The 10987-nt window shown below is 36.9% G+C and overlaps 1 protein-coding gene across 1 annotated transcript in view; it reads right to left on the bottom strand.

Annotated features, from left to right (window-relative positions):
• Positions 1–726: 726 nt before the first annotated feature.
• CSMD1 (CUB and Sushi multiple domains 1) overlaps positions 727–10987 on the bottom strand; it is a 1825670-nt gene continuing 1815409 nt past the window's right edge. The window contains exons 69-71 of the mRNA XM_046648453.1: positions 10794–10881; positions 4391–4523; positions 727–886 (exon numbers count right to left, since the gene is read on the bottom strand). Coding sequence (XP_046504409.1) covers positions 727–886; positions 4391–4523; positions 10794–10881 — 381 coding nt within the window. The remainder of the gene's footprint in view (positions 887–4390; positions 4524–10793; positions 10882–10987) is intronic.

Genomic DNA, 10987 nt, shown 5'->3' with positions numbered 1-10987 from the left:
GTGAGAGGATGCTTATATACAATGGATAGTGTGTATAAACCCTGTGTAAATAGTTTGTTTATCAGAATCTTAGTCATTCATAACACACTAGTGCAAAAAATTGTGCATCAAAAATTCTGCAATAGAACAGCTGACTAGGAAATTTGCAAATGGCCCTAGGAATGGACTCCAAGGTGAGCTGTGAGTTCCTCAAAGCTTGTCAGGTCTCAGGAAGTACAGAGGGAAGCATTTGTAGGTGTGTGCATCTACCAGAAAGGTGTCTTCTTCAAGAGAGCTTTTTTATTTTTTTTCAGAGTATTCGTATCCATGGGGGTTAAAAAAACCAAACACATGTTGTGGTGCTACCATTTGTCACCGCGCCCAAAGGATGTATCCACGTGCCCAGAGGACTGCGTTGAAAGGCATTCCAGCCACACAGAAACAGGAAAGTCGGAGGCATTAAGTACGACGTGTTGGCCTGACCTGGCAGTCTTCCTTAAGGGTGCCTTCATTTCAAGCAGCTGCAGCCGGGCACTTAGAATCCACTTTCAGAATGAAGCTAGGGTTGGAGTTCGATCCTCAGAAGACTCTGGCACGTTAGACTGGAATTCCTGCTGCGTGTATGCCGGTTGATGTGAAAGGTTGCTGCAGCAAAGCCAAGAGTAGGGGAGAGTGATATATGGCACCAAGGGTTCCTGCTTGTCCGTCAGAGGTATGGCTATGAATCAGTCCGTCGGGCACTGAAGGCTATACCACTGTGCACACTGTGTTCAGGGTTGTGTCAAACCTCACAGCCTTTGCTTCTGTGGGTTTTAAGTTTGTATCATACATGGGGTTTTCAAATGAAGCTTGTCCATTGCTGTTTTCATGCCCGGCATAGCCATTGTATTGAACTTTTGGTCTTGTTCTGAAAGGAAAAGAGGGAGCAAACAGTGAGGACCCTGACTTCAAGAAGGGAGACCTCACAGCTGGGACTCTGCACGTGAAAGGACGCCTCCGTCAGCAGGCAACAACACAGATGTGATGGCCTACAACCCAGGGAGCCATGCACATCCTCACGAATTTGTAATTCATTTCTTTACATTGCTGGTTGGGATTATAAAGAAGGTTTAGAGAACTGAAGCCGTTCCCAAAACCAAAGAATTATCTGATTTCTACTAACAGTCCCAGCAAAATTGAAAGGTCACCAGTGCTAGAATGAGATAGAGTCTGGTTTTGAGGTCTATCACTTATGAGCTATATGACCTTGAGTAAGTCACCAATCATCACGTAGAGGAAGAATTTTTAACCAAGACGCTTACCCTTCAGGACGGCCATGACTAAACTAAAATAGAAACATAAACTTGAGTTCACTGCTGTAACTAACACTCACCAAATGCTGGGATTTCCGTAACATAATTCTGTGTCTACTGAGTAAGTTATAGGAAAGACACTATATACATTATTGAGCTATTCACATTTTCTGGTTAAAAGAAAACTCATATATATTATGTAAGATTAGAGAATGAAAAGATTTTTAGATATATAATACTTAAAGTTATCGAGTCTGCCCCCAGCTATTTTCAGAAGAAATTATACAAGAAAAATATATAACTTTTCTGTTAAAAACAGAACTTTAATGTAAATTACACTAGCAAAAACATCACTTGATATTGGATGTAAAGAAACTTCTGTTTCAGTGATTTCCTAGTGGATTTTCTTAAGTTATAATATGTTCATTAAGAAACAGAGAACTAAAAAGTGTGTGAATCTTAGAAAAGTAGGTTTCTGTCAGCAGAAAAGCAGTTTGCAAATGACCTAGGGGCTGGTGAGGTCTTTGACATTGAACTTGAAAATGCTCCAGTAGCAAAGGTTAGTAAACAAATTCAGCCAAATGTTAATGAAGCTTAGACCTGGCTAAAACGTTCATTTAATCTCCCAGGTCACGAGTCACCATGATTCCTTCATTGCCAGGGAAACACTACAGTGGTGGACCAGACTTTGGGGCTGCTGAGACGGAAATCATGTTGACGTCCTGAGTCAGGAACCCTGGCTCTGATCAAGAAAACAACTCCAAGCACACAAGTAAGGGGAGAAACTCAGAAATGAGCGGAAACAAGGTTTTATCTGGAGAAGTAAAGCGCCAACTCCTTAAGGAATTTTGATATCTGTAGAGGGTAGGGAGCCCGTGGGGAGAAAGCTACCCGCTTGGTGGGTTCCCAGGCAGGTGGCAAGACCTCAGAAGAAGCACCTGGGCAATGGGGCATGCGTTCCTTCCTCCTGCAAAAATCCCCACAGCCCTCACATAACACAGAAGCAGGGAACTGCAAGACTCTACAGATTTAGAAGTCATGGTGGCTTAAGAACTGTTCTCCTGGTAGCCATCAGACCAGAGAGCCTCCTTCCAGTCTCCAGACACAGGGCAGCCTCTTGGATGAGGAGCCACATTGAGAAGACAGACACTCACACTGAGGTTAAATTTCCCAGCAGCCCACAGGAGTGGAAATGTAAAGTAGGTGTCAGATTCATATAAAAAATACACTTATTTGCTCCCTCCTGTCTGGCTTTCTAATCTGAGATCTATTCCCTGCCTTACCTTCACTGACGCATCTCATACTGAATGTTTCTGGGGAAGCTTCTAAGGTTTATAGACTATCGTTGTGGAGTATGTTGAATATTCTCCCAATGCCATGTGGTCTTAAAATTAAGACATAATCAGAAGTAATGTTTAATTGATGTATAAGTATATACAATGGTGTGGGCTTATCTTTTTAAAGGACAAGAGAGATGCTGAAAATAGCTTTCTCTGAGACTTGTATAAAGGTCTGCATCCCTGGGAGGGGCATCGAGGAAAACTCGGTGAGCATCGAGGAAAACTCGGTGACGTGTGGGGATGCTGTCCATCTCAGGCACGTGGGGCGGCCAGAGGGAACCACAGCAGGTTACCAGAGGTGTCCCCACTGACAGGCAACATGTCAAAAGGTGGGGAAAGCGATCTTTAATGAACTACATCTTTCCCTTGGGATTAACGTGGAAGCCAAAAAAAAGCAAAAGTGAATTTGCAGGAATTATAAAAAGTTCCTACTGTATGGATATTATATATCCTAGAGAAATGTGTGAAAGATATATTTTTAATTTATATTAAAAGAGGAACTTGTATTATAAGAAGAGAAGCATTTGTAATGATGGCATTTTACAGGATAAGGCAGTGGGATATATTTCCACATTTGCTAAATTTTCAACTAGCTCCAAGTAGAAATTTAAGGATAAGGTTTACCAGACTTGTGCACATAGGATATTTTTTTCTTCAAAATAAAAATAATAATACTTAATTAATACAGCTGTGCCAATCTTTAGTTTGGTAAACACCATTTGAGATTCTTGTCACTGGGTTATCTTTTGAAAGTAAGAACATTACCAACCACAGGAAAGCGAGAACACACCTGTGAACAGCTAATACAATATAATTTTGAAGTAAGATTATTACTATTTTATATTTTTAAAAAAGTATAAGAATGCATTTTTAAAGCTATTCTATGTCATAAAAAAAAAAACCAACATCCTCAGACCAGTTTTTTTTAACCAGAAGTAAGTAGAAATGTCTGTATTATATAAATAAACATTGGACACATTTACTATATCTTAATCTTATTTCAGGGGATCATAATTTTTTTATTGTTATTTTTAGGGAAATCTGCTATTCTCAACAGTGTTTTCGGGCAGTTTGGCATATGCCAAATTCCTCCAGGTAATGTATTATTCCATATAGACACAAAATGAAGAATGATTTATATTTCTTCCAAAATATATTTTTGATTTCTTCTTTTTGGCATCCATCTCAACCCCAAGGAAAGGGTCAATTTCCTTAAAGTTTTTTTTCTCCAAGTTTTGACATTTTCCAGTTAGTAGGGATATACAAATTCATATATATCCAGGACATTTTTTTTCAAGAGACAGACCATTAGTATTGCTTAGTACACAGTATGAACTCAATTTGTATTTGTTGAAGGAAGGAATAAATGAACAATTTATAAATCGTAGATTCATGGAGTTGAAAGAGGAGATCATTCTGTTCAATCTTCTGCTGGAAAGGGGAAAGGCCACCTCAATGCTCCTGATGGTTGGTCCTAGAGCTCGAAGGTAGGAACAAAATCCTTTAATGCATCTTTCAGTGGAACAAAAAAAGTAGCATGTTTTGTCTTAATCTACTTACTTATTCTCCTAAAGTTTATTACTCAGAGATGTCTCACTGAAAAAGTATGGCAAATAAAGAAAACAAAACAAAACTTTGTCGTATGAGCATTCTTACCCTAGGAGAGAATAGTGCATAGTGGTATAAAATATATGTGCCTGTGAGTGGGAGAACATGCACAGTCAGCAAACCAATAATTTACCATAACAATGTTTGCAAATAAATGACGTTGCACAGTACCTGTGTTTGTAGAGGTAAAATGCAAACCCTGATAAAATTAGAGCAAAGAATGGAACCAGAATGGCAGCCGCGACAGACCCGCTGCTAGTGCCGTGGGAATGATTTGAAGAATCTTGACCAGAGCTTAAGGGATCTGGAAAAGAAGAAGAATGTTTAATTTGCAGTTGCTGCACTTATGCTTAAACAAAGGTAAAGTTATGATAAATTTTATAAATGAATATAAATTATACAAGAAGCAGAGGAAGTTGTAATTCCAGAGAGAACTAACTGATAGTCTTTTCAAAAGATTTTACTTACTGACATTCAATGATACCATGAAGGGGCCTCATGTTTCCAGCGTAAGAAAGGCAAAGGGCATTCTACATTCTGACTTTTGCTTATAGTTATAGATATTTGCATTTGCGTAAAAATTAACTGAAAGTATCTATATGGCTTTATCTACATACAGAGATGGGTAGTATTTGCTGTTTTCTCCTGTCCTAAGGAGCAGAATCAGCAAAACATGTCACTGAAATTGCATAAATATCCCAGATCTCTATATAAATGGCATTATATTCTCCATATGTGAATATATTAGTATAATCTACTTTTATTTGAGGTAGATTCCAAAATTCCTTACACAGTTTAGAAATACTCAAAAGAAGAAAGCACCTAAGTGCTATAATGAAAGTTTCTATAAGGACACAAAAGAATGGCAAAACGTGATTTCTGTTCCTTAGAAAGGAAGATTGATCTAAACATCTAACACTGCAAAGACTATATAATCATTAGCTCTTTAATTCATATCTACAGTGGCAAACGTATGCAGGACATTGAAAGAGATGCAAACATACAGAAGCTTGTTCTTGAAGAGTTTACTTATGAAATACGATTTAGAAATGTATTTGGCTTAATTGCATGGATTCACTCAATGCACATGTGTAATGAATTATGATTGGGGTCATCTGAATGTAGCAGAATTATTTTAAAAAGATGACCTGGTTTTAGAAGTAGATTTCTTGAATTTATGGGACATTAAATAGAAAGAAATCTTGATTCACTTTTTTTTACAAACAATAAATGCAAACAAAAAATATTTAAAAACACTTGAATATCTTTTTAAATAAAAATTCTTGAATTTTCACATACAAACTTAACATCATTTTCATTTGCTTCAATAGATGCAGGATTATGCTACTTTGTACCATGTTAAGATTTAATAGGAACATATTTTATCCTTGATGCTGGCTTTTTGTAACATAATCATATCTTTTTGAGGTTCTTCCATATTGACGCATATGAGTCAGATTTAATTTTTCATTGTCAAAAGCAGTCACCACCTACCATGCAAGGGGAAGTGCCTAATACTGTTCCCTCTAATCTCAGCATCCAGGTGATGTGCATGTTAGCAGAGTTAAGTCAATTGGATGCTCCCTATCTAGGCCCTGAACTTGGAGTGAGTGATGCAAAGCATCCTGAGATGGTTTAGAATTGATTCTCATGGCTGTGGTGGTGCCTAGAACCTTAGAGAGAACATCAGATGCCCCTGGTGGTGATTCCAGGAACAGCAGGCAGAGTGTGGGCGTCGGTGGAGCAGCAGTAACACCCAGCCACCAGGCACCGCACTGTGTGACAGGGAGAACCTCGGTACAGGGCTCAGATGGCACCAACCCCACAGGTTTGTTGTGAGAATTAAAACCCCAGGACGTCGCAGCTACTTAGAACAGTGTCTGGCACCTAGCAGAAGTTCATGAGGACCTATATTTCCTGGAATATAAGTTCTATCATGCCAGGCTAGTTTTTCGGCTGGTTCTCCTCTTGAAGTCCCAGTGCCTACAATAGAGCCTAGAAGACAATATGTGCTCGATATCTATTTTTGAAATGAAAAAATCGTGCTGTCTTTGTAGGATTTCAGCATCCACTGGTTTCCCTTAAGTTATGATACCTCATTCTCCAGGTTTCCATAATTCTGTGAGTCTTTTGGCCTCATTCTAACACTTTTGTATTCTGCTTAAATTAAATTCTGCAAACAGAACTTTTGGACATAATAGACATTAGACTTCTAATCAATAAAATCCTGGAAAATCCACATGCCACAAGAGATGTCACATCCTCACACAGAGCAACATGAAAGAAAGTCTTTGTGAATTATACAACCAACCTTACTCTGAAATCATTATGCTTTCAGGAGCTCCTAGTTAATTTCAGTTATTTACCCTTATTTTAATGATTTAAAGGATAATACATGCACATGATATTAATTAAAATGGCATACAAAGATATGAAAATAAATAATATAAAGGACAATGGAAATAAAGGCTTACTTCCTCTTTGTGGTTGTCGGGTTTTTCGGGTTTTTTTTTTTGAGTGTCCTTCCAGCAATATACTATATATATATTTGTTTCTTTTATTACTTTTCTAAAACATGCAAATACTGTGTACATTTTTTGTATTTGGCTTTTTAAACTTAAAACTATATGTTTTTGAGGTTCTTCCATCAGAAGATATGAATCAGATTTAAATTTTTTAGGTATATAGAATTCTTTTAGTTTTGTTTTCTTTTGGTTTCTTTTGGTTTGGTTTGGTTTTTCTGAGGAAGATTAGCCCTGAGCTAACATCTGCTGTCAATCCTCCTCTTTTTGCTGAGGAAGACTGGCCCTGAGCTAACATCTGTGCCCATCTTCCTCTGCTTTATATGTGGGATGCCTACCACAGCATGGCTCACCAAGCAGTGCCATGTCCGCACCTGGGATCTGAACCGGCGAACCCCAGGCCACCAAAACAGAACATGCAAACTTAACCACTGCACCACCAGGTCGGCCCCTATGGAATTCTTTTAATTGGATATGTCAGAATTTATTTAGCCAGTCTTCTTTTGAAGAAGTTTTAGGCCATTCTAGTCTTTTTTCTAAAATGCTGCAATGAAACTCTTTTTCTACAGCTATACATCAGTAGGAGCCTAAATATACAGGATGATTTCTCACAAGTAGAATCATTGCCTAACAGAATCTATAACTTTTAGTATTATATAGTTGTATAACATCTACTTATATTATTTAGTTTATTATAATAATTATATTATATCATAATATTATTTATACTATTTAGTTGTACAATATCTAACTGACACCTCCTGGCCCCCCATTTCCCACCCCCCCTCCCATTCTGCCTCCTCTTCATATTATCATGACTGCCACTGCTGCTCCTCAGATACATCGAAGACTGTATGTAGTAGTTTTCTCATATCTTTACTTAAGAATGAGGATGAGGACCTTTGCACATGTTACAATGTAGGCCATTCAATTTCTTCAAAGAGCGTTATTGAAAGAAATTGACATGCTATAGAATTTACCCATTTAAAGCATACATACAATTCAAGGGTTTTCAGATGTTCACATGGTGTTGCCATCATCACCATAATCTAAGGTGAGAAGGTTGTTGTCTCCCCTACAATAAACCCAGTATCCCTTAGCAGTCAGTCCCCATCCTCCGCTCCCCCAACCTCCTCCTCTGGGCAACCACTAATCTACTTTGTGTCTACATAGATTTACCTGTTTTGGACATTTCATATCAATAAAATCATAAGTATGTGTTTTTTTGTGAATGGCTTCTCTTACTTAGCATAGTGTTTTCAAGATAACATTCCATTGTATGGATGTACATTTTGTTTATCCATTCGTTAGTTGATGGACATTTGGGTTGTTTCCACATTTAGGCTATTAGGAATAACACTGCTAGAAGCATTCGTGTACAAATTTCTATGTGAATATAAGTTTTCAGTCCTGTTGGCTATACACATAGGAGTTCAATTGATGGATCTTATGGTAACTCTATGAACTATTTGATGAACAGCCAGACTGTCTTTCACAGGAGCTGTGTCATTTTCACATTCCATCAGCCGAGTATGAGAGTTCCAATTTCTCCACATCTTTGCCACCACTTGTCGTCTTCACAACCATAGCTTTCCTAGTAGATGTGCAGTGGTGTCTCTTGTGGTTTTGATTTGCATTTCACTAATGACTAATGATGTTGAGCATTATTACATGTGCTTATTGATCATTTGTATATCTCTGGAGAAGTATCTATTCAAATCCTTTGCCAATTTTTTAGTTAGGTTATTTGTCTCTGTATTATTGAGCCATACGAGCCCTTTATATATTCTGGACACGAGTCCCTTATCAGGTACATGACTTGCATATATTTTCTCCTATTCTGTTTCTGTATGTATGGGGGAAATTTTAATTTTAATTAAAAATTTGTAAAGTTTTATTTTTATTTTATTGAAAATTTTGACTTCAATTTTAATGGGGAAACCAATTCATTGTTCAGTTTCTTACACAAGTTTCTACATTAGAGTTGTCTTTCAGACTGACTTGGTTTAGTAGCCATTTAATGATAATCACTTTTTTTCCAGTTTATCTGTTGACAAAATACAATTTAGCCATAACTCTCAAATGAATGGTTGTTATTAAAGCATTACTTAAACATAGACTTTTCCAATTAGTTCAATGGGAGACTTGCTTGTGATTCAAATTGTTTTGTGAGGCAAATTGTTTTCCCTGACAGTGAGCTCATCATCACATGGGAATAAAGATTACTGGTTAAGGCAAGGTGTTATTTTGCTACATTAAAAAGAAATGGGGTAATGCAGAGGGAATTTGCAACAGCAAAGTGATCGTTCAGGTCAGGTGCACTGGATGAGTAAACTCAGACATCCACAGAGGATCTGGACAGCTCACTGGGGTGTCCTTAAATGAAATTACTAGAGCGTGTGCCACAGGGAGAAAGGAGGACAAATAACTGCAGGGTTTGGCTTAGAGCAAGAGAAAACTTGAACCATCATTAGTGTTGGTCTAATGCATTTATTCTACTTCATTACCTCAAAATACTATAACCCAATTTAAAATATCATCTCAGCCATTGCTGACATTATAATTTGAAGCTCTTCTATTTAAAACTACTGAGTTTGGGATGGTGGAATTAGAATATTTTATGACTAATTATCCTTTTGATTAAGTTTTTTTTTGTTTTAACTTTGATACGATACAGGTTGGCATACATTTCTTGTGGAATCCCTCAGTATTTTGATAAAAGTCTCATGAAATGAGTTTATCCGTGATAATCATCTCAAAATATTACACTCTTGTGCCTCTGGAAGGCAGCCGTGGTGTTGAAGCCTATATGACAATATTCTTCTTTATAAAATTAATACGTTAATAGAATTCTACAAGTAAGGTACAAAGTGGTTTAGACTATTCAGGAGAAATTCGGTGCTAATCTCATTACAAAAATGCATTTTCTCCTCTGTGTTGGTAGCAACAACTATAGTAATGACTTTTGTGTGAAAAGAGCTTAGCATGCAGAAGGCTAATGCTTACATTGTCTCTTAATCTTCCTGACAACCAGAACTGACTTCTCTCCTGAGTTTTCAGAGGAAGAAACAGGCTCAAGAGCATTGTCACTCATCCTAGATTACAACACTGACAAGTGCATAAGGTAAGATTCAAATCTAGTGTTTTTTCACATATATTTTCCTGTTCTAACTACTAAGGTAAAAATCAAGTCATGGAGAAAGACATAAATAAGGAAGAAGGGCCTGTCTGCCTGTCTGTCTGTCTACAGGAAACTTTTTTTTGTCATATCTAAGTCATGAACATCTTTCCACGTCAATATATAGTCCTCATTCCCTTAACGAAGAAACTGAATGACACTCTTTTCTATTCAATGTAACACATTGCATAAAATTATTTAAGCAATTCCTTTGTGATAGATGTGTAAGATATACAGGTTATTTCTACTGTCAACTATTAAAGCCTGGCCTGCTTTAAACACACCTGAAGATGCAAAGAACACTTTTCACACTTGTCTGATTAAAAATTCTAGAGATAGAATTGGTGGATGAAAAAGTATTGCCAAATTGTACATATCTATTCATATATCCACCAAAATTCAACACCTGAATGCCTATTTCTACTGCCCACTCAGAATCATTTTTTTAAAACTTTGCCATTCTGATAACTAGAAATGATCTTTGTGGCCATAATATACGTTTTTGAAGTTGAAGACCTTTTCATGGTTTGTTGGCCAATTCTAATTACTCTTACTTAATGATTTTCTTAGGATAATGTAGTTTGTTTCTTTTTTAACTGAGTTTTGCCTTTGCTTTTTTCTCCCTTATTTTTAATATGTCTTTATATAGTAAGAATACTAATTTCATGTCTGGCATATTTATTGCACTTTTTCCAGCTTTGTTTATTTTGTTGTTCAGAGGAATTTTTTTCCCATTCATCTGTAAATATGTTAGTCTCTCCAATATGTTTGTTCATGTTTCTTTCAGAGTCCTGACCTTTTCATTACTTCTCAGCATAATCATTTGAAGGCCAAACGGATATTTGCTTAAAAAAATAACCTAAGTGCAGTTTACCTTGCCTTTCAAGCTTGAATTTTCCGAAGTCTTTTCCATGTATATCACCTTGGAAAGTAAATCCTCCTCTTTCAAGTCCTGACGATACCTAACATGCACAAAAAGGAAGGTAAATGCATACAAAGGATTAATAGTAATCTGTTCTTTTATTATAGTGTAATTGTATTTCTTATATTTAAATATTATAGGCTAAA

This window comes from Equus quagga, chromosome 22 (genome assembly GCF_021613505.1).
Source record: "Equus quagga isolate Etosha38 chromosome 22, UCLA_HA_Equagga_1.0, whole genome shotgun sequence".
NCBI lineage: Eukaryota > Metazoa > Chordata > Mammalia > Perissodactyla > Equidae > Equus > Equus quagga.
This window is presented reverse-complemented; position numbering and strand designations above follow the sequence as displayed.